The sequence below is a fragment of the Paralichthys olivaceus genome, chromosome 8 (genome assembly GCF_024713975.1).
Source record: "Paralichthys olivaceus isolate ysfri-2021 chromosome 8, ASM2471397v2, whole genome shotgun sequence".
Lineage (NCBI taxonomy): Eukaryota > Metazoa > Chordata > Actinopteri > Pleuronectiformes > Paralichthyidae > Paralichthys > Paralichthys olivaceus.
In genome coordinates this window covers 15,775,532-15,801,787 of record NC_091100.1, presented here as the reverse complement: position 1 = coordinate 15,801,787, position 26,256 = coordinate 15,775,532, and the positions used below count along the sequence as shown (strand labels likewise).

Genomic DNA, 26,256 nt, shown 5'->3' with positions numbered 1-26,256 from the left:
AATCTTCCACAGTGAGTTTGGGCTGATTTAATATCATGGATAACAGTGACTGTGTTGTTTGGTGGACAGCGGACCTGCTTTTGGAAGGATTCAATAACTACCGTTTCCTGTCCAATGGCAACATCCCAATCCCAGGACAGCAGGACAAAGACAACTTCCATGAGACAATGGAGGCCATGCACATCATGAGCTTCGGCCATGAGGAGATTCTGGGTATGTAATCTAAACCATTAAAATAACACAGCAAAGGGGAAACTAAATTGATTTGATTTTCTCTGGATTCTTTATCTTATAGCCATGCTGAAGGTCGTGTCCTCTGTGCTTCAGTTTGGAAACATTGTCTTCAAAAAGGAGAGGAACTCTGACCAAGCCTCTATGCCTGATAATACTGGTAGATACATACACACACACACACACACACAGAAATCATTTGACATGTGTTTCACAATGCTGTAGCTTGGGGATCACAGGTCAAGACACTGCTCTCCTCCTTTTCCTCCTCCTATATAACACTTCAACTCATCTCTTCCCATTTTTCCTGCCTCCCTCACACTGTGCACCTCATCCACTGAACAGAGGGACCAATGATTTACATCTTTCCTCTCCCCAGGCGTTGTCAACCTGCCATTAAGCCACATCGTTATAAGGATTTACTTTTAAAGGAAATGGGGCATAGCCTTCCAGTTCCTCCACATGTGGCACTCCATATTTGGCACTTAAAGGAGAGAGAAAGGGAGGGGATTGAATCGAATACCAGTGATGCAGCTCAGCCAGATATCCGCAAATGTGATGAGCAGAAGCAAGGCCTGAAGCGCATGTTTTTTTTAGAAGTGAGACTTGGCAGATAAGTCTAGATCCTTCTTTTCCACAAGCTGCAGCCATGAAAAATAATGACATTTTCCCCATCACATTTTATATAAAAATTTAACATCTTTGAAAGATTTGTGGCAAGATCAATAAGTTTGCAAGAATATCTGCTAGATGACATAATTGTCAGACAGTCGTGTCAAAATAACACTGGGAAAGCTTTCCTGTGTCGACAAAGCAATGTTTATGCATAGTCTCAAATCTCTTACTTTGGCATTTTATTCTACTTTGAATTAACTTTATTTTCTTTGTTTTTCCATCTCTTGTTTCCCAGCTGCTCAGAAGCTGTGTCACTTGCTTGGTATGAATGTAATGGAGTTTACCAGAGCAATCCTGTCACCAAGGATCAAAGTGGGAAGAGACTACGTCCAGAAAGCACAAACTAAAGAGCAGGTTGGCTCTGCGTTTCTTTTTCCTACTGACTAAAACTGTGTATGTTCTAGTAATTATTTAATGAAAAGAAATGGAACTGTAGTTTGGCTTTTTAAATGTAAGTTTATTTCATTTTGGAGAGTTGAGTATTGGAAGCTTTTTTATTGTATCTTCACCATGTAGTTGGCAAATGTTTACAACTCCCAATGTGAATTTTGATAAGAAACAAAGATACAATCAATGAGCACACATTTCAGTTATATGCTCCACTAACAAGGAACGGAAACTTTTTTTAAATGAATCCTGCAACTAGGGTTTGGTCATTTCTTCCCAATTAGACAATGATTAATCAATAACTCTTCATGCTTCATAGGAACAATTGATGGAAAAAAACATCATTGCAGAACAAATGATGTTCAAAACAGTGAAGTCATCTGTCAAAGGCACAAGAAAAAGTTCAGTGTACTGTCTGTTAAACCATTTACATGCTTTAGCCATTAATTGCTATTTTAAGTGCAGTACTTTGATGATAATGGTTAAAGCTTTTGGGACATGGCTGTTGTCCCAAACCATTGACTGAGATATAAATGAAGGTCTGACTCAGAACGTTAGTTATACTGTACAGGCTCTCCAAGACGAAGAACCCATCTGTCCAGGTATAGATTTCCTCGTGAGGATCAGGCTGTCTGATGTGTTGTCACTCTCTCTTCCTATATTGTCTAACCATTTATTTTTTTTCCACTTCTCCTCTCCTGTCTCCTCTGGCTCCCTCCAGGCTGACTTTGCTGTCGAGGCCCTGGCCAAAGCAACATATGAACGTCTGTTCCGCTGGCTGGTCCATCGCATTAACAAAGCTTTAGACAGAACCAAAAGACAGGGTGCCTCCTTCATCGGCATCCTGGACATTGCGGGTTTTGAGATTTTCCAGGTTTGGATTCAAGTCTTGTTTTTCTTAAACTTTGAAGACTATGTCCAGTTGTAGCTAGAGGAAATTAGCTATCTACATTTGATTTGTGCTCATTGTTGGGAACCTTTCCAGTAACATATTGTTCTTCCTTGGTTTTTCCCCTTTAACAGTTGAACTCGTTTGAGCAGATGTGTATCAACTACACTAATGAAAAGCTGCAGCAGCTCTTCAACCACACCATGTTCATCCTGGAGCAGGAGGAGTACCAGAGGGAGGGCATCGAGTGGAGCTTCATCGACTTCGGCCTGGACCTACAGCCCTGCATCGACCTCATTGAGAGGCCGGTCAGTCTGGATCATTATGTTGTAACTGAACAATTGAGTCAGATTGTTTTGATATGCCTCCCTGAACTCTACTTAGCCATGGGCTGCTATACTTTAGCAATTTCACAAAAAATAATACTCACTTAACTTTTTTGGACTCTCTCTGCTTGTATTGTTGAGGAAATTTGATTTGTTGATGTGTCACATTTATCGTACATACTTTCTGAAATCTGGTTCTGACCCACAATGTTTTTACTTCAGGCCAACCCTCCAGGTGTGTTGGCTCTGCTGGATGAAGAGTGCTGGTTCCCCAAGGCCACAGACAGGACCTTTGTAGACAAGCTGATCCAGGAACAGGGCACACACACCAAGTTCCAGAAGCCCCGTCAGCTCAAAGACAAGGCCGACTTCTGCATTATCCACTATGCTGGCAGGGTATGCTGGTTTGTTTACACTATTTCTCTGTGTGTGTGTGTGTGTGTGTGTGTGTGTGTGTGTGTGTGTGTGTGTGTGTGTGTGTGTGTGTGTGTGTGTGTGTGTGTGTGTGTGTGTGTACACTTCTTTTCAAACCTCAAAGTCTAATCCTTTTGGCTTTTCAAGGGAAACAATAAATTTCTGGAAATTATAGATTAAGGAAGGATGAAGTTTTAATTTCAGGGTGCTTGTTTTTTCGAGCGTAGGTCAAACTCTTTTCTAAAAAAAAAAAAAAAACACTTAATAGAGACCAAAAGAGACATTTTTATAGTCATAGCTGTTAATAGAACTGATGACTCCATCATGCAAATGTTTCATTATTTCTATATACACTCAGACTTTCAGTTGTTTTAGTTTAAGTATTAATATGTCAACATATGCCCTGTAGTTAAGGCAATGATTCACTTCCTTGAAGACTTGCACATGGTAAATATGACTTACTCGCTTACTATTTAGTGTGCTAGGTCTGTGTAAGACCATTAAACACTAAGATCATATTTTCCAAGATGTCTCTTTTCCTGCATGATGTTCTTCTGCAATAATGATAAAAGCTAGTTAAAAGTTTATATCTGTCAGAGCTCAGATAAAATAATGATTCATGCTTCTCTTGTGGTGAGATTTCAGGGAAATACTGAATTCTGGGTAGATTTATTTGGCGTTGTATGGGAGTGTATTTGGAAGTTGTCAATGGTGTTATGCAATAGATGAACACAGCATTTGTCTTGCTGCGAGACCTGCTGAATAGCACATCTGCTTACGATTACATGGACTGTGTCGTTTTACTCCACAATCAGTCAGAACCTCAGAGATTTGAGCTCCACGAACGAAGCTGTGGAGAAGATCTTCAGCGCCACAAACCCCGACACAGAAAAAATGTTGACACAGAAACAAAAATAAATAATTTCTGAAGGGTACACCAGTACAAACAAGATGTGACGCCTGTATATTAAGTTAGTTGTGATGATGTGTCAGATATACACATTTTGTTTTAGATAACTTCTGTTGAATTGATATTTTAGTGTCTCTGTCACCAGATGTTCAAAAACATCTGTGTGTCTGATGCATTACGCCTGACTGGCCAGTAATTGGTTGCAAACCCTCAAACTTCCTGTTAGAGTCCTGGATTTTTAAGCCTGTAACCAAATTCAATATTTCAAACTGCATATAACTTTTTTCCGTTTATCAACTAATATTCTTTTTTTGTAAATAAGCTGATGTGATATCTACGCTGATTGTGGTATACACTAATTTTAATGTTGTGGTTGATCAATGTATATTTATGTTCTTGTTCCAGTAATTAATTGAAAAGGTTTTAACAAAGTGATTGATTTGATTTTGAATGTTTCCTGAGATGTTGTTTTATACTGCTGTTATTGTATGAACCAATACATCTTCCATTATTGCTTTATCATATATATTATTTGCAATTACATAACCCACATACATGCCGACAACAGTAAAACTTAATGTAAAGACAAGATTTTTAATTCTTGAAAAAACATCAACTATAGAGGATCTTCATCAAAAGTTCATGTGACATGTTAGTATAAAATAAACAAACTTTAGCTGCTGTTTTGTCACCAGATTTTTCAGATTCTTACTCATCAATATCTTATCATATCAAAATTCAGAATCAGACAGACTATACTTATATTATCTAATATTGTTGTTTCAAACCCTATCATTAAGTGGTACCTCTACGGGTTTACAGGTGGACTACAAGGCAGACGAGTGGTTAATGAAGAACATGGACCCTCTGAACGACAACGTGGCCACTCTTTTGCATCAGTCCACTGACAAATTTGTAGCTGAGCTTTGGAAAGACGGTAAGCTGCCACCTTTTCACTAGCACTAGGTACTCAAGGGTGTCATTTTATAGACTTATTGTGTACATACCTGTTTGCTTATTTAGTTAACGAAGACATTGAAACGCCTGTCAGTCTAAAAAACAGCTGTCTTGTTGTCTCAGGCATAAACATCTATGGTTTCTAAGGATTATTGTAACACCGCCTCCCTCCCTGTCTCTCTCTCTGTGTTGTAGAGATTCAGATCATTCAAAGAGCTTCATTCTATGAAAATGTCACTAGTCTGGATGAGCCAGCAGGTGAATGACTGGGTCGTGCTGTAGGAGACCTGGGCCAAAATAAGAATAATAATAACTGAAAATCAACAAGTGTCGGGTTGTGGTACCACAAATATAAGTGCTCCCCAAGCAGGTTAACCTCTTCAAAGTGTATTGGTATATTTTTGCCCAGATCTGGTTATTTGGTTCATGCTTCAGCCAGTGCTGTGTCTATCATAGCCCCCATTCGCTTTCAGGCTGCATGGCTCGCTCGTCTCAGCCAAAGGCAGCATAGTGCAAAATTTCTAAATATGTTCAAGTAGGATACAGTCAGATGCTCCCTCCAGCCCATGTGCTTTAATTTGTCTCAGGCTACATCCACACTTCTACGTTTTCCTTTGAAAAGCATCCACACTGCTACGGATACACCTGGTTTGAGTCTGGACTGGCAGAAAGTATTTGGAGATGATGACAATTGGGTTTTTTCGGTCATGTCATAGCCTTGGCTGATTCATCAGGCTCCTCCCCGGGTAGCAGTGTAGCCCACAACATAGATAATCAATTACAAGCATTGCTGACAGATTTTGTTCATTTAAATTTGGCATTGTACAATACAACTGCTTACATTTGTAGGAGGTGAGATTTCCTGTTGGTACACACATGGTACACATGGTGATATGCGTTTTCAGAAGTGTTATTTTGGGCTGGGATTAAAACTGATACTGAGCCAAAACGCTCTTGTGGACAGAGGTTGTTTTAATTTGAAAACGCGTTTTTCAAACAAAAATGTAATAATATGGATGTAGCCTCAGTATGTCTGTGGGCTGATATTGGTCAAGTGGTGTTTGTATGGTCGATAGCCCTTAGCACGTGTTTTAGATCAAGTGCATCTGTTTGGAATCTTTGCTTTTTTCCTCTGTGATGTGATACATCCATGAGCAAATTAAGAATTTGAAGCTTGACTGAAAGATATTTAATGACATTAATTTCCCTCTTCCTCCCTCCCAGATAGGATCCCAGTAGCAGGGAATTGAAAGCAGATGTTGTTCTCTGTATTTACTTTGGCTCTGAGCTCAGACATCAGTACAGAGGGCCCAGACAGCCGGCAGAGTACTCTTCAGTTAAAACTCCAGTAGTCCGTCTCATCAAATACTTACATCTTCAATTTGCTGCTTGGACATTAAAAAGTGACATTGTGTATATTTATTAGTTTTAAGGTGTGTGCTGTGTACCCTTGAGTGCTCGGTCATTCTGTGACGGTGTTTAAGAATAATGCTGCTGACGTTAAAGCCAGATTATTTAAATATGTGTATAAGTCAAGTCTAATGTATGTTCAATGTTTGTTACTGCCACCGGATGCTTGATTTTCCTCCGGGATCCATAAAGTATCTATCTATCTATCTATTAATTGTATAATTCTGGTGATATATTGTGATAGAAGCATAAGAGGGAAGTCAAAGTGTTCAAGAGACAGGCTAATACAATTTTGGATTTTTGTTCTAGTAAATAATATATAAAAGAACACCAGTCTTACTGTGTAACTTTGACAAACCACAAATTCAGTCATCTCACAATTTAGAAGTTAATTCATAAGCAATAAAAAATGACTGGTTTTATTCTGGTCCAAGTCTGAATAGAGTAGAAAACGTTCTCATTAGACACTGAGATTAATTAAGCCCTGTAGTGGTAACCATGTCTCAAAAACTGATTTTCATATATAAAAATCCCCTATATTACGATGATTAAGATTAGTTTTAGAATATATTTATGTCTTGTGTTTGTGGTTTGTTGCTAAATTTAGATTTCAAACTGACATTAGATTATTTTATTAGCAGGTTGTGTGTCACAAAAAGTAAAATGCAGATATTGCATATAAAGGTGCTTCCCTCTAAGTAACACAACATAAAACCTTGTATGTAGGAATAGATAATGTGCTCCATCTCCATCACCATAGTTACAGAAGTGAGTGTTAGCTCTACACTTTGAATGCTACTTTATTTGCCTGCTGCTGTTTGACAATAGTGTGTAATGTCTCTTTCATCCATGTTCACGTGGTCATGTTACGTTAATGTGCTGCTACCACCGTTCCTCTGTGAAGTCTTCCCACTCTAACCACTTCTTTATCTCCCCTACCAGTCGACCGCATTGTGGGCCTGGACCAGGTGGCAGGAATGAACGAGACAGCTTTTGGTGCTACCTATAAAACGAAAAAGGGCATGTTTCGCACTGTGGGACAGCTCTACAAGGAGTCGCTCACCAAACTCATGGCCACACTGAGGAACACCAACCCCAACTTTGTACGCTGCATCATCCCTAACCACGAGAAGAGAGTAAGTACATACTTCAAAATGATATGGGAAAGGTTGAGTTTCAACCTGTGGAAAGAAATCCAGTAATTCTGCCCTGTCAACTTAAAGAAAATAAGAATGGAAAAGTAAATGGCCTTTGCCCTTTACTCTACATCCTTCATGTATACGTTTCTGTTCTTAATGGTGTATGGTGTATGCGTTTCTTCCTTCAGGCTGGTAAACTGGAGCCTCACCTGGTTCTGGACCAGCTCAGGTGCAATGGAGTCCTGGAGGGGATTCGCATCTGCAGACAGGGCTTCCCCAACCGCATCGTCTTCCAGGAGTTCAGGCAGAGGTAGCAGACAACAAAGATGTTTTTTTAACTATGTAAATCCATTTTACACAAAGGAGAGATTGGCTTCACTTTCAACTCACATTTCTGTTCCTTTTTGTTTATAGATACGAGATTCTGACACCCAATGCAATCCCCAAGGGATTTATGGATGGAAAACAAGCCTGTGAAAGAATGGTGCTGCTCGTTTTCTGTATTTCATTTTTTATTAGCTATTACATATAAAGAGTTACAAATACTTTAAACACATTTACTTACTTGCTAATGAGTTAGCCTGGTTTAGACCTCTGAATTTCCACATCACAGATTTCAGGGCAGAATTTAGAAAATGGGATTAAGAATTGGGCTGATATTTACTTGATATTTACTGTAAATGCAGTAAATAATCAAAATCAATGATCTAAGAAAAGATGATGTGGTATGTTGTACAGAATATACAACATAATACAGTACCAGGCTACATCCCTGAAAAATGTCGACAACCATATGTTAGTTTGATCCACATACATAGAGAACGCTATGATTTGTCATAGAGGAATGCTTAGGTAAAAAAAATGTGAATGTAACCCTGTCCACAGAGGTTATTTCTCAACCACTCTCTGTGTCCTATTTCTAGATCCACGCTCTGGAGCTGGACCCCAACCTGTTCCGTATCGGTCAGAGTAAGATCTTCTTCAGAACAGGCGTCCTGGCTCACTTGGAAGAGGAGAGAGACCTGAAGATCACTGACATTATCATCTACTTCCAGTCTGTGTGCCGTGGATACTTGGCACGCAAGTGAGTGTCAGATTCAGTATTTTTGTAGATTTGAACATTTACTGTAAATGTATTTGAGAACCTAATATGTCTTCAAAGACATTGACCCAAATCCTCAAACCATCCCTGACAGGTCTGAAACATATCCGTCATGTCCGAGCACGTTTTACTCCTCTGTGTAGTTCCCATCTTGTTCATACAGTGTGTGATGCTGCAAATGTTTCTGTCATTTGTTGAAGGGCCAATATCTGTTTATTCATTTTAAAAATTGAAAAATTCACCAAGATTATCAACTGATCAGTTGATGAAATAACAGTTATGGCATAATGTCAAAGTTGTCTATGTATGTATGTTATCTACTGAAACATGCTAACCAGCTAGGCCTTGCCAATCCTGTCTCATAAAACCACCTCAAGTGGCAGGTAGTGAGTTACTGTAGTATTCAGCCTGCCCTCGATCGTATGTGAGAGGATGAAGAAGAAATTAGACTCTAATGCAACCATCTTCTCTCTGCAATATTCCTCCACTCTTTCTTCAAAACCTTTTCGATCATCAGCATCCGCCCTGTCTCTGACTTGCCGGTTGTGAATTTGTCACTGTCCATCTAAGATAACTGAAGCAAACTAGCAGTTATATAAACCTGATGAAAACTTCAGTCCTCAGTCCATGCAGATTTGGCAACATCTCCATTGCTGCCCCCGTTTCTGAGGTTAGGTTGATTCAAGGAATGTTACCACAATATGTGGGTGAGCCCAGACCAACAGAACACGCTTTCACATGCATCGTGACGAGAGTTTCAGTAAAAACTGTACTGTTCTTACTGTCCCTCCATGATTCCATTACACCGGCCAACTATGGCACATGGGAACAAGAGTGGGAGGAATTAAGACTGCATTTCCTTGTTTCTTACAATTGGCTAATTCTTACAAACGGCCCCTTTTAATGACCTGCAGATTATCACCAGATAATCTCAGCTGGGTTTTCTGGAGCTCTCCTGTGGCATTCAGCTCATTGTTTATCTGTGCTGACCACAAATGTATTTCTTTGGCTCCTCGCTGAGCAGCTGTTTTTACTGGAAAAGCTCTAAAAACTGACTGAAAACCACCAACCCAGCATCAATTGAACTGCTGGTGAACACAACTGGAGCTAAAGAGCCAGCTTTGTCTCTCAGGAGTTGCTCAGGCCAAAACCAGAGCTAATGGAGAGTGAGTATTTGATGAAGTCTCATCAGACGGCACATCAGATGCACCGTAACCTTTCAAACGTGTGTTTAAGTAGCTGCTTTCAAAGTTCTCAAATGATGTCGGTGTTGGGTCCAGAACTTGCCTCCATGGCCCCAAGTGGCAAAAAAATCATAGCAGACTTTTCAAAAACACAGATTCATTGTTTGTTATTGTTTTCTTGCTTTAGAGCCTTTGCTAAGAAGCAGCAGCAACTGAGTGCCCTGAAGGTCCTCCAGAGGAACTGTGCGGCTTACTTGAAGCTACGTCACTGGCAGTGGTGGCGGCTGTTCACCAAGGTGAGACTCCCGATGACAACAAAGTTCACATATGCTATGTACATGATGCACAGCTCAACATCGCTCTCTATCTTGGAAATAGCCTTTCAAGAAATGCCCAGTTTAGATGGCCTTAAAATTTCAGATAAACGGAGAATACCAAAGTCTTTCACAAGGTCTTCATCAAAAGATGGAGACGCTTAGTTGCAGTAAGTAAGTAAATGTAAGTTTTCACAGCAGCTGCTGGGAAAGAAAACCTCCAGAACTATCAGATAATTGGACCTTGACTTTGGATCTTTTTTCACTGCACCTTGTAGAGCACAGCATTTGCAGGATGAGAAGGTATGAAAATTGTTGTTACTGTGGGCTGTCTGAAGATAATGAACATCTATAACAAGGCCTTCAATTAAAAAAAATGTATCAGGTTTGAACTAATTTGAAATGACACTTGATTAATTTCTATTGATTTAAATTGTAACTTGGAAGCAGCTTATCCCTGCATGTAAATCTCATGTGTGATCCCTTTTAATGAGTTTCTAGCAAGTGTGCTGAATAGTCAGCTGTCAGACGGGTTTGTACATTTCACGCTGCTCCACTCATCTGTGGTGCTGCTGAGATTCTCTGCTCAGGACGTCTTCGCTCATTAGTGTCCTCCATTTTTGTAGTCAACAACACAATTTATACTGGTTTAGTTCACTGATAAGTCAATAGGACATTTCTCAAGCTGAAAGTAAAGTAGCAGGGTGCCCTCTGCTGGATCACAATGTAAAGTTCAAATCTCAACATTTATAAAGAATAAAGTGTGGCAGCCCTAATAAAATCCTATAAAATACAAATGATCTGTGCTGCGGGAGGCTGATCACTAGACTGTCAGTAATAGTAGACTAATAGTAGTCAATTTTAGCACATACTTGAATTAACTTCGGTTCATTACTTTTTTGATTTGTTAATTATCCATAGATTTTCTACGGTTTCTCCAGGTCACATAGATTGATCTATTATATTTTTAGAAATTATGGTAAAATGCAGCTGTGAACTATTAACAAAAATCTTACATCGATGATGTAGAATCTGCTCAATGAACAATTCAAGGCCTTATTGTCCCAACTGGTTTCCTGTAATTCTTTAAGTGATAAGAAAATGGTGTGTCTTCTATGTGTCGTAAAAAAGGTAGAGGTTGTTTTGTTTATTTTATGTTCTCTTTCTCCATCTATCTCAGGTGAAACCTTTGCTACAGGTCACCAGACAGGAGGAGGAGCTGCAGGCCAAAGACGAGGAGCTGATAAAGGTGAAGGAGAGACAGCTCAAGGTGGAGAATGAGATGGTGGAGATGGAGAGGAAACACCAACAGGTAATCATGTTCTCTTTTATAGAGAGTAAAGAATATCATTTTGGTAAGAGGGCTGGGTGCATCTTCTCAAACTGTTCCCTCCCCACAGCTCGTTGAGGAGAAGAATATTTTAGCAGAGCAACTCCACGCAGAGACGGAGCTGTTCGCCGAAGCCGAGGAGATGAGAGTTCGTCTGCTCTCAAGGAAGCAAGAGTTGGAGGAGATCCTTCATGATCTGGAGTCTCGGGTGGAGGAAGAGGAGGAGAGGAACCAAAGCCTGCAGAATGAGAAGAAGAAGATGCAGTCACACATCCAGGTTTATATCTTATTTACACTCTCCTTACTTATCCATGAGTGAGGTTCACACAGGTGTGTTACCATTACCTATTTGATTTTAAAATTAATTTGGTATAAAATGCTCTTTTGCCCTTGTATCTCTTTCAAAACCAAAATGTCCTATTTCCCTTAAGTTATTTTTATCCTATGTGTTAATATACTTTTTTTTTTACCTCTTACTGTTTTTTATATAGTAATAAATATTTGATATTGTAATAAAATCCTGATTTAATTCTGTAAAACATTTTCTGTCTCAGAGTTTCATCAGTTTTTAAACTTCTGTGTTTAGACTGTGATCTAATTGCATTAGATAGGTTTTGGATATTTAAATGTGTGTGTTTTTCTCTCCACAGGATCTGGAGGAGCAGCTCGATGAGGAGGAAGCCGCACGACAGAAGCTGCAGCTGGACAAAGTGACGGGTGAGTCAAAGATCAAGAAGATGGAGGAGGATATTCTGCTGCTGGAGGACCAAAACTCCAAATTCCTCAAGGTGAGGAGATTTTAAGTGGGAAGATAAGAAGTTTTAACCTGTGACACATTTTACACATTGCATGTTTTCAATTTCAGTGGCAGTATCAAAATAGAACATTGTTTATCAATGGTGACCTTAATTTTAATGGTATCACAGCAATAGCAACAAAGTATTCATACCTTTTCACCCCCCCTATATTATTTTTAATATTTTATCGGATTTGATCTAACAGGAAAAGAAGTTGCTAGAGGACAGGATCGGAGAGATGACTTCCCAGCTAACTGAGGAGGAGGAAAAGGCGAAGAACCTCGGCAAAGTCAAGAACAAGCAAGAGCTGATGATGACTGACCTGGAAGGTAAGAGACCTACAGCTGTGTCTGGCACTAATTTTGGTCCAAGAATGTGAAGCATAGGGATGAGGACAGACACAGTAGATTGCTTAAGATGGACAGGCACAGTCACATCATTTGAAACTGGAGACAAGGGTTGAGTATAGACCTTTACTTAAATGTACTGTCCTCGCAGCAACAGGAAGAATAAAGGTCTTTATTCTTTTTTAACAAGTGCGACACAAAGGGCAAATATAGGACACAGAGTATGACTGTCTATGAGCCTTAACTTGGTGAAATGACTGTTTACAGCTGTACAATGATTTAATGAGCTGCAAAGAAGGTAATCTGATCTTTCTTAGCTGTGTCAGGCTGTGAACAATTAAGTGTCACTTTCTGTGACCGCTTGAGCTCTGTTTAACCCCTCTAACTCATGACTTTGCCCTTTTACCACTTCAGAGAAGGTTATATTTCAATTTACATTTTACATAATATATTTTCATACTCTTTGCATTTACATTTGATTGATTTTTGACTCCGCTCAGAGCGTTTAAAGAAGGAGGAGAAAACCCGTCAGGAGCTTGAGAAGGCCAAGCGTAAACTAGACGGTGAGATGACCGACCTGCAGGACCAGATCGCTGAGCTTCAGATCCAGGTGGAGGAGCTGAAGATCCAACTAACCAAGAAGGAGGAGGAGCTGCAGGCTTCTCTGGCCAGGTCAGTCATAGTCCTAAAAAAAAAAGAAAAACAAACAAGTGAAATTAGGGAGGAAAAATCATACAAACTAGCTGGGACAGTTGTGATGCACGGATTGCAGTTATACCCATGGACTTGCGGATCGGGTTGGCATCATACATCTTCACTGTGTAGAATATTCATTCCATTCTCTAAAATGTGGACGACAAACAAAGACAATCTTGTGCATTCCTGCAACGATCGGTGCGAGCGAGCGCTCATTCAGCACAGCTGGGTGCATCATAGAGGTCAGATGGAGTCTAACTTTTTGTACAGTTTATAATTATCACATACTTACATAGGGCCCTTTTTTTTTTTGCCAAGATGCACCATGCAAAGTGCAGTTGGGCGCTGTGCGCACTCTCCTTAAAGAGAAGAATAAGGCAACAATAACACTGCGTCTGGTTGGTTAAGTCAATCCCCGCCGCTAACACGCCCAGTACATCTCAATCTTTCCTTGTTTCCAGATGCACCAGAAGCACCCTGTCACCAATGTACCGAATGCGTACACTTCATGGCACACGAAAATAATGTTTTTATTGACGAGTAATTGCAAACGTTTCTGCAACAGTGTGTCAAACTTAACCCATTATAGAGGCTACATCATGTGATTAAGTGAAACATTTCATCTCTCATCCAAAAGGCTTCTTCAGTTCACCCGGTCAGAAAGTACCTAAACTGGTGTGCTAAAATACTGCTGTCAGTGTTGTTGCTCATTTCAGTGTGTAACATACACCACACACATCCTCTCACAAGTGCAGTTCATCCCATTTCCATGACAACTGCACTCTACGGTGGTACAGCTAATAGGAGTACCATAAATAGGCACAACAAAACAGAGTTCAACCCTGAACCCCAGCTAACATCCATTTCAACAGATGTAGTGTGTGTGCAGTTGTGTTTCAGCTCTCACACACACACACACACACACACACACACACTGTCTTTCTCCTCAGTACGTCCCTGCGTTCCTCTGTTCACTGCTCCCAGCTGCAGTGTTTCCCCTTAGCGACTCTCGCTGAGACCTTTCATCTTGGAGACAGCCGTGTCTGATCACAGGAAAATTGATGATAACTGATGCTTTCAGTCCTGGTTGTCGCAGTAGTTTTTTCACACTAAGCAATGAAGGGCTGGACTAATTGATGCTGTCATTGCACAGTGGAAGAGAAACTACCAACAAGACTTTTTTTTTTTTTTTTCTTTTTAGGCGTTTTTTGTCTCTTGGCTGAAAAAGGCCTGTGTCTTCCCACTCAGAACCATAGACTGTAAATAAAGATGGACGATGCGTCTCCACTTCCACCTACTATCCAATATTAAGCCAAAATATTGCATAAAACATGTCTTGGAGCCTGCACAGTAGAGATCACATGTTGGAGCCATCGTATCAATGTCCCGCTGATACACATGCTTGCCAGTCTTCTTAACAGATAAATTATCACTTGAATAAACATCAGTGTGATAAGAATCACGTAAAATAACAAAACAACCATATTTAGTCATTAGCTGTCGCACATCTCCACAGAGCTGTGGAGGTTGTTGCTCTGATGGTCAGCTCAGATCTTTTTAATGTGGCTTTTCTCAGTTTTCCTCCTCATTAGGCCACTAGTCCAGACTGAAGGGATTGATGGAAAACATCTGTCTTACTAATTTCACATGCACAAATCATCAGTTTAGTCACAGCCGCAGATAATTAAGCTTTCATTACACTTGATGTGCCTCAGTTTGAAGTCCGCAGCTCTTCTGAGAGCACTGGTCTTTCTTTGGAAAATGGGGAATTACTTTTAGATGGGAGTAATTAGTGCCTTTAATCAACGTGGTGGCACTATGTTAATTTGATCATTGAATCATTACAACATTCTGTGTGTTTGAGCAGTGATTCTTTGTGGATGTGAGGAATGTTACTGGAGAATCGCAGCCAGAACTTCACTTGGACTCCATTTTAACTAAAACCATAAGACACTGACTTGTCTTTCATTGAACATACTTGTACAGAGAATAAAAGTTTTGATTTTAAACCTACTTTTGGTTCATTTATCTTTTTAAATAACTGTAGAACGACTGTCAGTTTGTCAATCAGAAAAAAATTCTATACTAAAAGAACTATACTACTTGTTTACTCTTAAACCCAGGTTATGCATCGACAAGCATTTAATAACTGCTTTATGTCAGCTTTGCAACATTCTGTGAAAACAATAGTTCATTATAAATGAAGAAGAAGAGAAATGAAAGTGAAGACATATACATGTCTCCATAAAGTGAGAAAGGTGAGAATACTCTAGGTCTCAATTCGATTTGTACTTATTTCGAATATGACTTATTTGGGTTTAGGTAATCAGAAACATGGCAGTGTCTTATTCAGACTGTTGTCTTAATCGGGTTAATAACTGAATATTGGTGTCTCCTGTCAGCCAGTAGTGGAAGCACTGGAAACATTTGAAGTAAACAATATGAACAGTGAAATATGTGGAACCTAAAAAAGCTTTTTTAAGGTCACGTGTCAGTGACAATTTATAAGACTATACTTTATGTGCTGCTCTTCAGACAACCAAAATATCCACAAAGATTCTCATACCAAAAGTAAAATATTGAAACTAGGTAATATGTTAAGTTTATTTAAGATATTAAATTGTGTAGAAGAAATTCACATCGTTAGATGACCATGTAAACAGGATTTTTTTCATAATTGCTATTAGTAAATGATTAGATTAGCATCTGCTCAAAAAAAACTAATTTGTGTGTCTCAAACCAGGAGTGACGAAGAGACCGTCCAGAAGAACAACGCCTTGAAGCAGGTTCGGGAGCTGCAGGCCCAGCTGTTGGAGCTTCAGGAGGATCTAGAATCCGAGAAGTTGTGTCGAACTAAAGCTGAAAAACTCAAGAGGGACCTGAGTGAAGAGCTCGAGGCTCTGAAGACGGAGCTAGAGGACACGCTGGACACCACTGCCGCCCAGCAGGAACTCAGGTGCTTGTTTCATCAGTCAACTTAACGGTCCTCTGTAGCTCGCTCCTCTTTAGCTCGCTCCTCTTTAGCTCGCTCCTCTTTAGTGCCTAAGACAAACGTGCTCATTGCTCAGCTAAGATAATAGTCGTAATAAATGTGTCTTTGTATAATATCCTGATAGTTGTCCTCTCTCCTTAACCCTCCCCTTTGTGTCTGATCTCCAGGACCAAGCGAGAGCAAGAAGTGGCAGAGCTGAAGAAGGCCATAGATGAGGAGACCAAAAACCACGAGGCTCAGATCCAGGAAATGAGACTGAGGCACGCCACAGCGCTGGAAGAACTCTCTGAACAGCTCGACCAAGCCAAGAGGGTGAGGGGGTCCCACCTGATTACCGATCTGATGTCCTTATATTGTGATTTCCATGATCTATCCATATCAACAATTTATTTATCAAGCATAGAGTTTATAACATTTATGATATCTACCCTAATAACATGGATTCATGCTGTTTGGCCAAATTACTTGTCTCTGTAATGTGACAAATTTGAAAAACAATTCAAGGTGAACTAGTAGCATGACAGATGAGGTGGGGCCGAAAAAGGATGTCAGAAGTGTAGCAGGTGTTCAGCTATGTACAGTCAGGAGTTTCTCAAAGCCTGGTTACCTTTGAGCTTTGTCAGGTTGGCACTCCTGGAGGTAATACGAGAAAATCTATTCAGCCACCAGGAACATGTCTGGAGTGTTTCACTCAGTTCTGGTGAGCCGTACTTATCTGTATATCTGTAAGTCCTGAAACATTAACAGTTATCATTGAAAAGAATGTGTCTTTAATTCAATACTTTCAAATAGATGACGTTAAAGTTTACCTTCTACTACTTGAGGGGCTTTTATTTGCAGACATAGATCTGTATAAATCAGCCCCATGGTCAGAAACAGTGGCTGTGCCAGGTTCAGTATTGTGATTTTAATAAAGTTTTTCTCATCTAAATCAAGACCATTCCACAGAAACCTTCTTTACAGGCCGTCTACTACAAAAGAAATGAATAAAAACATTGTTTTGTTCTGTGCAGTTCAAGGCAAACCTGGAGAAGAACAAACAGAGTCTAGAGAGTGACAACAGAGAGTTGGCCTGTGAGTTAAAGAGTCTGCAGCAGACAAAGACAGAGTCGGAACACAAGAGGAAGAAACTGGAGTCCCAGATGCAGGAGTTTACGGCCAGAGCCACAGAGGTTGAGAGGACCAAGGGAGAGCTGTCTGAACGCTCGCACAAACTCCAGGTAAACTCCTCCACGTAAAGTTATTAGACAACCTTAGGTGTTTCATTTTAGATGGATCAGTCTTCCAAAGACTACAACTATGTTTTCTGAAATTGTTGTCAACATTTGCTCAGTTTCATCTCATACTGTGGATCAGTTTATTGTGCTTTAGTCATAATAACCCTGTATTTGTCTTTTATCAGACTGAGCTGGACAATGTTTGCGCACTGCTGGAGGAGGCAGAGAAGAGGGGCGTCAAACTGACCAAGGAGGTTGACAACCTGAACAGCAAACTGCAAGACTCAGAGGTGTGAACGACAACATCAGCATCAGCCTTCCTTTAAGAGTGTAAAGCTAAAGAAAACATGATCTAAAATATAATCTTTTTCTTTTTCTGGATTCTATGAAGACAAACTGCAAAAGTTCCAATCATGGCTATTAGATAAATGTGAAATTATAATTGTCACAAAACACGGACGGAGGTCTTAAGTCACTATTCTCTCCTAGCTAATCAATGAATCCACCAGGAAGATTTCCCTGTTTATCAGAAAATCATTTTCTTATCTATCTGTTCAGAAATACAAAGATCACACTTCAGAGATTTTCAATGTTATTATAACACACAGGTCTCCCTTCTTTTCTCTTCCATTTTATTTGTGGTGTGGTTTTTAGGAGTTGAGGCAGGAGGAGACACGTCAGAAGCTGAACCTGAGCGGCCAAATCCGCCAGCTGGAGGTGGAGAAGAACACTTTGTTGGAGCAGCAAGAGGAGGAGGAGGAGGCACGACGCAACCTGGAGAAACACCTGCAGTCGGCGCAATCTCAGGTATAGTTCTTCATATTCACAAACCTAAGTCTCATTGTCCTGCCCATTATCTGCCCTTGACATGCAGAGCAGCTGTAAAGCATTGAGGCATCAAGTTAAGAAACCCTGAGAAATAAAAGTTCATCAGTTTGAGATGTGTTGTTCAGAATAATGATATCGATATCGAGTGCATGTTTCTGGCCATTTGTGTCCCTGTCATTTTAATAAAAGAGATTGGAGGTTATCAAACCAACGATTTATGCTTGTTGACTGTAGTGAGCTTAAAGACTGTTTGTAAAAATGGACAGACTATGGGTCTCCACAGTAAAGCCAGTGCATGAAAACCTGAAACCTATGTTCTCTCAAATGACCAGCAGAGGGTGATTCCACTGGTTGCAATAGTCAAATTAACTTGATTTATAATGTCAATAAACATTATGGTCCCACTTAAAATAAAATGGACAATAAAGCACAGTATGCATTTGACAGCTGCTACCATCCAATCGGCACCATCCCCCGAAAAATAAAATGCTAAACTCAGGGCTTTAAAATGGCAGTTCCTAAACTGACTTGACTTTAGGAATGTTACAAAGATGCAAAGAATTGAAATTCAAAATTGATCTCTAACCTGGTCTAAAATGTGACTGCTGCAACATATTAGCAGTAAGGGCGATATGTTGCCTTATTTGCGTTTTGGTTCATTGAGTGAAATCATACTTTCATTCTGATCCCACAACTTTAAAAAGTAAAGCAAGATGACTTGACCTTGTGCTTATTCACTGATATTAAACAATATTTCCTGCAGCTGTTTGAGACAAAGAAGAAGCTGGAGGAGGATGTGGGAGCGATGGAGGGCCTGGAGGAGGCAAAGAAGAAACTTCAGAAGGACATGGAGCTGACCAACCAGCGTCTGGAGGAGAAGACCATGGCCATGGACAAGATGGAGAAGACCAAGAACCGACTGCAACAGGAGTTGGATGATTTGATGGTGGACCTGGACCACCAGAGACACATCGTCTCCAACCTGGAGAAGAAGCAGAAGAAGTTTGACCAGGTACACTGGATCTCTAGCAGTCCTTCAGAAATGATAGACTGAGGCTGTAGAGTGTTTTCAGATGTTTAATAGCCACTGTTTCTCTGTCTGCACAGATGCTGGCAGAGGAGAAGACCATCTCAGCTCGTTACGCTGAGGAGCGTGACCGTGCCGAGGCGGAGGCCAGAGAGAAGGACACCAAGGCTCTGTCTATGGCCAGAGCTCTGGAGGAGGCTTTGGAGGCTAAAGAGGAACTGGAACGGTTTAATAAGCAGCTCCGTGCTGAAATGGAGGACCTGATGAGCTCAAAGGACGACGTAGGAAAGAATGTGAGTGACCTTTGACCTCCTAAATGAAACTGCTGACACCTTTTTATTTTACATCTCTGTTGTTCTCTGTGGAGAGCCCATGGTGGTTGTTGAAGGACCCTCAGTCTGACTTCATGCGACTTATTTGCTTGACGTATTCTGTGTATCCTCACACTGAACAGGTCCACGAACTGGAGAAGTCCAAGCGTGTGCTGGAGCAGCAGGTGGAGGAGATGAGGACTCAGCTGGAGGAGCTGGAGGATGAGCTGCAGGCCACAGAAGATGCCAAACTGCGTCTGGAGGTCAACATGCAGGCTATGAAGGCTCAGTTTGACCGAGATGTGCAGGCCAGAGATGAGCAGGGAGAGGAAAAGAAGAGGGCACTGGTCAAACAGGTACACAGGGGGACACGAGGCTGATAAACATATTGGACTCCTCAAATAAGTATAAAGAGTACTGAAACCCAGGAGTTAACCTGGCGTGCTCTGTGTTTCCTTCCAGGTGCGTGAGATGGAGGCAGAGTTGGAGGATGAGAGGAAGCAGAGAACTCTGTCTGTCGCTGCCAAGAAGAAGTTGGAGATGGACCTGAACGAGCTGGAGGGACAGATCGAAGCTGCCAACAAAGGCAGGGATGAGGCCATCAAACAGCTCCGCAAACTACAGGTACACTTACAGACATCTGGTCCCTGCTTCACTCCCCATGCATCATAAAATGTAAAATGTGTTTCTGATGTTAGAGCTAAAAACTACTTTCAGCAGCTCTGTTTTCTTATCTCTGTGCTCCACGTTGTCTGTGTTCTCCTGCAGGCTCAGATGAAGGACTATCAGAGGGAGCTGGAGGATGCTAGAGCCTCCAGAGATGAGATCTTCACCCAGTCCAAAGAGAACGAGAAGAAACTCAAGAGTCTAGAGGCTGAAATCTTACAGCTACAGGAGGTGGAGATCCTGATTTTTACTTTTATCAACTAGAGATCAGCTGATTATATCTGATGTTCTGACATTTATACCCGACAAGCATGGGAGATAACAAAATGGTGGAATAAATTACTTTGTGCGTCTGTGTGTGTTTGTGTAGGACCATGCAGCATCAGAGAGAGCCCGACGACATGCTGAGCAGGAGAGAGATGAGCTTGCTGATGAGATCTCCAACAGCGTCTCTGGAAAGTCAGTGTCACTTTGTCTGTTCAAATCTTCACATTAGAATTTGTTTCTGTCTTAGTGTAAATGAGAATTCAGCAGTCAGTAGAGAAATGTAATCTGTGTAAATGTGTGTCAGGTCGTCGCTGCTGGAGGAGAAGAGGAGACTGGAGGCTCGGATCACGCAGCTGGAGGAGGAGCTGGAGGAGGAGCAGGGGAACATGGAGATGCTCAACGACCGCTTCAGAAAAACCACAATGCAGGTAGAGTGACCACACATTAAATAACTGAAAAAAGTAGAAAGCATAAATGTAAATTGAGATTTCAGCCACACTAATATGTTTTCATTTTAAATTGTCTCTTAGAACAATCTCTGTCCAGACGAGCGCTTTTGCTCCATTTCATAAACAATCTCCGTCCAACACCTGAAACATCCTCATTCACTGACAGTTTGTCTGTAGTTTGGCTAATTTTGTCCTGGCACATTAGGTAGATGACTCTACATCAACATGCCTCCGTCTCTCACACCCTTTCTCTCTTTTTTTTAGGTGGAAAGCCTGAACACTGAGTTGACCGGAGAGCGCAGCGCCGCACAGAAGAGTGAGAGCGCTCGACAACAGATGGAACGACAGAACAAGGTCCTGTATAGTTTGTTACATTTGCACACATGAATATTCACTCACCAGTTTCTGAGGGTCGCAGCTTGTTGCCATAGTGAAACATCTCACTCATAATACACAGAGAACACAACCTTTAACATAACGTTTCTGATGTTCCATGTGCATCAATGAGCTTCATCTTCATCTCTGCCGCAGCAGATGGTCAGCGCTTGTTCTAGTTTCTCATTTATTTCTTTACATGCACACATCTCCTGTTCTGTTGCTCACTTCTCTGTTCTCATTGACTGTGGAAGACCTTCACCATGAAGGGATGGCTTCAGATGAAAAGTAAATATTTGATCGTGCTTAATGCTCTGGATCCTAACGGTTGCATATCATGAATGCAGGATCTGAAAGTGAAGCTGGCAGAGTTGGAAGGGACCGTCAAGTCCAAGTTTAAAGCGTCCATCGCTGCCCAGGAGGCCAAGATTCTGCAGCTGGAGGAGCAGCTGGAGCAGGAAGTCAAGTATGTGTCCATGAAGTGATGAAGTCATTGTTAAGATTTCCTGTTCAGATAGTAGGTTTCATGTTAAAGTCCCAAAAAATCATTCTGACTTTAACGACAGTAGAGGGTACTCGTGAGCGCCCTCTGGGGAAGACTTAGCATGTTTTGCAAGTTATTTAAAGTCTGATTTAAAATTCCAGGGAGAGAGCAGCAGCCAACAAAATCGTTCGTCGCACAGAGAAAAAACTGAAGGAGGTGATGATGCAGGTGGAGGACGAGCGTCGCCATGCGGATCAGTACAAAGAGCAGGTATTAACTCATGATGAGCTTATTGATTTGCAAAAAAGGTTCACTTTTACTTTGGATGGTTACTCAACTATCCACGACCTCTCACCACGTTCATCGTCCTGTCAGATGGAAAAAGCCAACTCTCGTATGAAGCAGCTTAAGCGTCAGTTGGAGGAGGCAGAGGAGGAAGCCACCAGGGCCAACGCCTCCCGCAGGAAGCTGCAGAGGGAGCTGGATGACGCCACCGAGGCCAGTGAGGGTCTCACCCGGGAGGTCAACTCCCTCAAGAACCGCCTCAGGTACGAGGAGGACTCTGCTAGCTCTGTGTGCGGATTCATGTTCACTAAAGAAATTTAAGTTAAACAAAATCAGAAAAGCATGACGAAGCAAGATGCATTTATAATAATAATAAAAGGCAACTTTAAAACTGATATGCAATTCTGTCTGCAAATCAGAAGTGTGTCTCAACTTCTAATGTGTCGAACTGCATTATCTTTATTTGATTGATTTCAGTCTCATGTCTGTACAAGCAGGAGCTAGCAGTCGATTAGCTTAGCATAAAAATTACAGATAAGGTTTTCTTTCTCTGTCCAATGTTCAAAAATGTAACAGCTCCATTAATATTCCATAATTAATGGCATGTATTTTGTTTAATCTGTACATAACAAGCTGTGGTTTAAAGTTGTGTCATGTGTAGCAACTAATTCACTGCGTTTGGCTGCTAGTTGCTAATAAATAGTTGCAGCACAACTCCACAGAACTCCAACACAAGTTTCTGTTTCCAATCAGAAATCTCTAGAAGTGCTGTGGAACTTTATTCAAACCCATACAGTTGCTGTATAACTGTGTGCAGCACTATTTTCCATGTGCTCGCTTGTGCTATCGTCCATAAAGTTGTTACCATCCACGCAGAAAGTCCCAACTCATTGTATCAGTTGCAGTTGTTTGCCTACCCACAAGTGGCATGCATGTTTAAGATGTTTAATTGTTTTCTCTTGACCAGGCGTGGAGGTCCAGTCAGCAGCTTCTCTTCCGGCCGTTCAGGCCGCCGCAACCTCAATCTGGACGGTGCGTCTGTCGACATGTCAGACGACGACGCTGACAGCCGCGCCAGCGACTTCAACGAGACTCCAACCCCCAACGCGGAGTGATTCCAGCACCACACATTCCTTGCTTTTCCCTTGTCCTCATCACTCCCCACCTCCGGTTCACCTCATTCACCTGTGACCTGCGCCCACCCCCACCCCACCAAGCGATCCTCGGCAGAGTGCCCCGGCAGCGCCTCTGCCCTTTTTGTATCAGTTAACACTGCAGGGAAAATCCACCGCCCTCCCCTTAGGTAAAACCTCCAGGCCTGGAGTGTCACAGGGGCAAACGGACATTTCTGCCTTACTCTGCTCTCATTCAGCAAGCTGCTAGTCCTGGTTCATCTGTCAGCCATGTATCTCAGCATCACAACACACCCTCTGATGTACGGACTGCAACACTACAGGAACGACTAACATCTCGGGGCTTGCAATACAACAAAGTGGACTAAATTGAAAATGTATTACTGTGACAAAAAGGTGTTTTATTTTCTCTGTTACTTCATCTCAACGATTAACGAAGGAATGTCTCACTGAGGTTTTAAGTAAGAATCTCAGAGCTCATTAGGTTAACTGCTCTGCACTGTTGACCACACTGGTTCATAATTCAGTTTGGACCGACTGGAGATGTTGGAAAATGCACAGAACTGCACATGAAGATGTTTGAATTTTTAAACTGGAAACCAACAGGGAAAAAAAGCTCTTACTGGAAAGTGTTCACTCAGTGACACTAAGTAGTTACAGCTTAGATTTACATGTGTACTTTGATTAGAAATTAAGACTGATTGAAAATAATGATCTTCTCACTACATTTCAGTGTTTGTGCTGAGTCACAGTTTGTATTATTACAATCACGTCACAGAGCTGAGTCAGTCAATAAATTCCCGTGGATCTTTTAAAATTTAAAAGGTTGTTTAGCACTTAACTTCTGTTCTGAAGTGTTTTTGTTTGTTTTTCATATTTTTTACTTCATTAACCATCTGGATAAAAAATATTCCATCTGCTGCATGATAGCATTTAGAACATGAGCCAGGATGGACGAGATGTCTTCGACCACTCCCAAAAATTTGTTTTACTTTTAATATTTTATGGAAACTGGTTTTTAACCTTTTTCTCGAAGTTGTGACCATTTCCTAATTCAAACAAACAAAATAAATGTCAAATTTTATGTTAATTTCTTTTATGTTAAAGCAACACAATGTAAGAATGGCTCTGGGGTCCACTCAGAGGTTAGGGGTAAGGTGTATTTCACGTTTTTATCACTATCCTAAATACAAATCTCAGTTTGAACCTGACATGCACAGTGGTACACACATGCACTCGTTGACAAGCAGACCGAAAATGAACCGACAACCTTAGAAGCCAAAGAACCATGACAACTTGCAAGGTAGAGTAATGTGATAGGCAAATATGATGCATGGTTTTATTTGATGAAAGCATCATGGCGGCAATGCATACCATATATACGTGTTGTATATAGGTCACTACACTCTATATGCACTACATATATACTACATTGTTACACAACATAAAGATCTCTAACTTAGTGTTGTGTGCCGTTGCCTCAGTGTAGAGCTGTGAACACTTTCTCTCTCACCACCGGGACAAAGACCTGTTAAAACATCCATAAAGTTTTTACCATGCTCTGAGAAGTCTTACTTTGTGTGTCCCGCCTGTCGCCCGCTACAGATGATCAACCAGGTCGGCATCTGTCTGTCATCCTTTTGTATCTTTCAGCTCTCGCCACTGAGTAAAGCAGGTCTGATTTTCCTTTTCACTCTGTTTCTTACAATGTCACTTTCTCTTATGCCGTATAGCTTGTAGAAAAGAATGTGTTGACAAAATCTCACATGTTCATTAGTGCTGTAGCCGTTCTTGAGCTGAAGCTGAAGTTGTCATGGAGATGTAGATACTCAAATTTCCAATTTCTTCTAAATAGATTTTGATCCTTTAGTCCGTACACAACACTGTTACAGGAGTTCTGTTATCAGCACTACCCTGCTGAATTGTTTTACCGTGCAGAATACATTTTCATCCAGATGGTTGGATTAGTCTAGGATTTTAGAAATAACTTCAGAACAGAATTTAATAACCTTTTTGGTTTTTCAAATTTCTTTACTTTTTCCAGATTTTTGGGGCATTAAGCCTATTTTGATCAGACAGAGTTGAAATGGAAAAGGGGGGGACTCAAGCTTCCATACATGGCCGCCTCCTCCACCAGGTGAGCTGTTGGTGCCCTTGGATGTTAACTTTTAATTTGCAGCTCTGTGACATGTTTGTTTTAATAAAACGTAAAGATGACACAATGGGGCTTGTCTGTGCCATGATTGTGCGAGTTGAAGCCTGACTTCAGACTCCTGACAGACAGGAAGTGACAGGAAGTTTCTCTTCTTGTTTTCTTACAACTTGAGCAAAAACGCCAATTGGGCCGGTCAACCCTTTGCCCTTCACTCAAATGTTAACAATTAACTGTAGATTTCTTTAAAAGTGCCTTAGACACTAATTAGGAACATAAAGGGGCAAATATTTAACTACAGATGTGAAACAAAACACAGGGATGAAATCGGTACATCCAAAGTATATCCAACACTTTTTCTTTTGTATCGTTGCTGTGCTTCATATCATATCCGCTGTGTTTTTTAATGTTCATAATAACTTCCTTGCTAGATCCAGTATTACAGTGCTGTGATTAACTACAGGAGAAGCAGACCCCTCGGCAGCTGCACGTCCCAAATTATTTTTGAACAAAAATGTTTTTTCCTGTAACCACTCACAGGTAAGTGTTGAAGTTATTTTGGGAAGAGATGCACTGCACAGGATTTCATTTGGTTGGAAGCTTTAACATCCTCAAGTAGTTAACTTTTATTATTATAATCCAGCTGGCTGTTGACAACCAGGCGTTGGATTGCAAATACTACCCATCTTATTATTTCTAGTATACCTGTATTTCTAGATGGTAATTTTGTTCTGTTTTGTTTTTGTAAAAGGAAAATAAAACGTATTCATTGTAGCTGCGATGCTGCTGTCGTTTGTTTTTGGAGCTAAGAAGCAGAATCTGTGCTGGGTGATGTCACTTCACTGTCATTTTGGGTTTTAAAGATTATTTTTAGAAGCATTATCATTGTCAGATCCATTGATAAAAAACTAAATGTGTCATCATGAGAAGAAACTCTGTTATAGAAACAGTGACATTTAATA

The 26,256-nt window shown here is 40.9% G+C and overlaps 1 protein-coding gene across 2 annotated transcripts in view; it reads left to right on the top strand.

Moving 5' to 3' along the window:
* LOC109627564 (myosin-10) overlaps positions 1 to 26,068 on the top strand; it is a 52,489-nt gene extending 26,421 nt beyond the window's left edge. For both annotated transcript variants that reach the window (XM_069529519.1, XM_020084160.2), the window contains 34 exons: positions 70 to 213; positions 296 to 391; positions 1,142 to 1,260; positions 2,015 to 2,167; positions 2,317 to 2,490; positions 2,731 to 2,904; positions 4,655 to 4,769; positions 7,142 to 7,335; positions 7,527 to 7,648; positions 7,753 to 7,822; positions 8,262 to 8,422; positions 9,812 to 9,920; positions 11,119 to 11,250; positions 11,339 to 11,545; positions 11,919 to 12,056; positions 12,271 to 12,394; positions 12,913 to 13,084; positions 15,852 to 16,064; positions 16,268 to 16,412; positions 17,114 to 17,320; positions 17,503 to 17,607; positions 17,972 to 18,124; positions 18,909 to 19,157; positions 19,253 to 19,465; positions 19,627 to 19,839; positions 19,946 to 20,107; positions 20,252 to 20,380; positions 20,520 to 20,608; positions 20,721 to 20,844; positions 21,130 to 21,219; positions 21,588 to 21,706; positions 21,886 to 21,994; positions 22,100 to 22,272; positions 22,977 to 26,068. In XM_069529519.1, coding sequence (XP_069385620.1) covers positions 70 to 213; positions 296 to 391; positions 1,142 to 1,260; positions 2,015 to 2,167; positions 2,317 to 2,490; positions 2,731 to 2,904; positions 4,655 to 4,769; positions 7,142 to 7,335; positions 7,527 to 7,648; positions 7,753 to 7,822; positions 8,262 to 8,422; positions 9,812 to 9,920; positions 11,119 to 11,250; positions 11,339 to 11,545; positions 11,919 to 12,056; positions 12,271 to 12,394; positions 12,913 to 13,084; positions 15,852 to 16,064; positions 16,268 to 16,412; positions 17,114 to 17,320; positions 17,503 to 17,607; positions 17,972 to 18,124; positions 18,909 to 19,157; positions 19,253 to 19,465; positions 19,627 to 19,839; positions 19,946 to 20,107; positions 20,252 to 20,380; positions 20,520 to 20,608; positions 20,721 to 20,844; positions 21,130 to 21,219; positions 21,588 to 21,706; positions 21,886 to 21,994; positions 22,100 to 22,272; positions 22,977 to 23,124 — 5,045 coding nt within the window. In that variant the 3' untranslated portion in view covers positions 23,125 to 26,068. The remainder of the gene's footprint in view (positions 1 to 69; positions 214 to 295; positions 392 to 1,141; positions 1,261 to 2,014; positions 2,168 to 2,316; positions 2,491 to 2,730; positions 2,905 to 4,654; positions 4,770 to 7,141; positions 7,336 to 7,526; positions 7,649 to 7,752; positions 7,823 to 8,261; positions 8,423 to 9,811; positions 9,921 to 11,118; positions 11,251 to 11,338; positions 11,546 to 11,918; positions 12,057 to 12,270; positions 12,395 to 12,912; positions 13,085 to 15,851; positions 16,065 to 16,267; positions 16,413 to 17,113; positions 17,321 to 17,502; positions 17,608 to 17,971; positions 18,125 to 18,908; positions 19,158 to 19,252; positions 19,466 to 19,626; positions 19,840 to 19,945; positions 20,108 to 20,251; positions 20,381 to 20,519; positions 20,609 to 20,720; positions 20,845 to 21,129; positions 21,220 to 21,587; positions 21,707 to 21,885; positions 21,995 to 22,099; positions 22,273 to 22,976) is intronic.
* Positions 26,069 to 26,256: the final 188 nt, after the last annotated feature.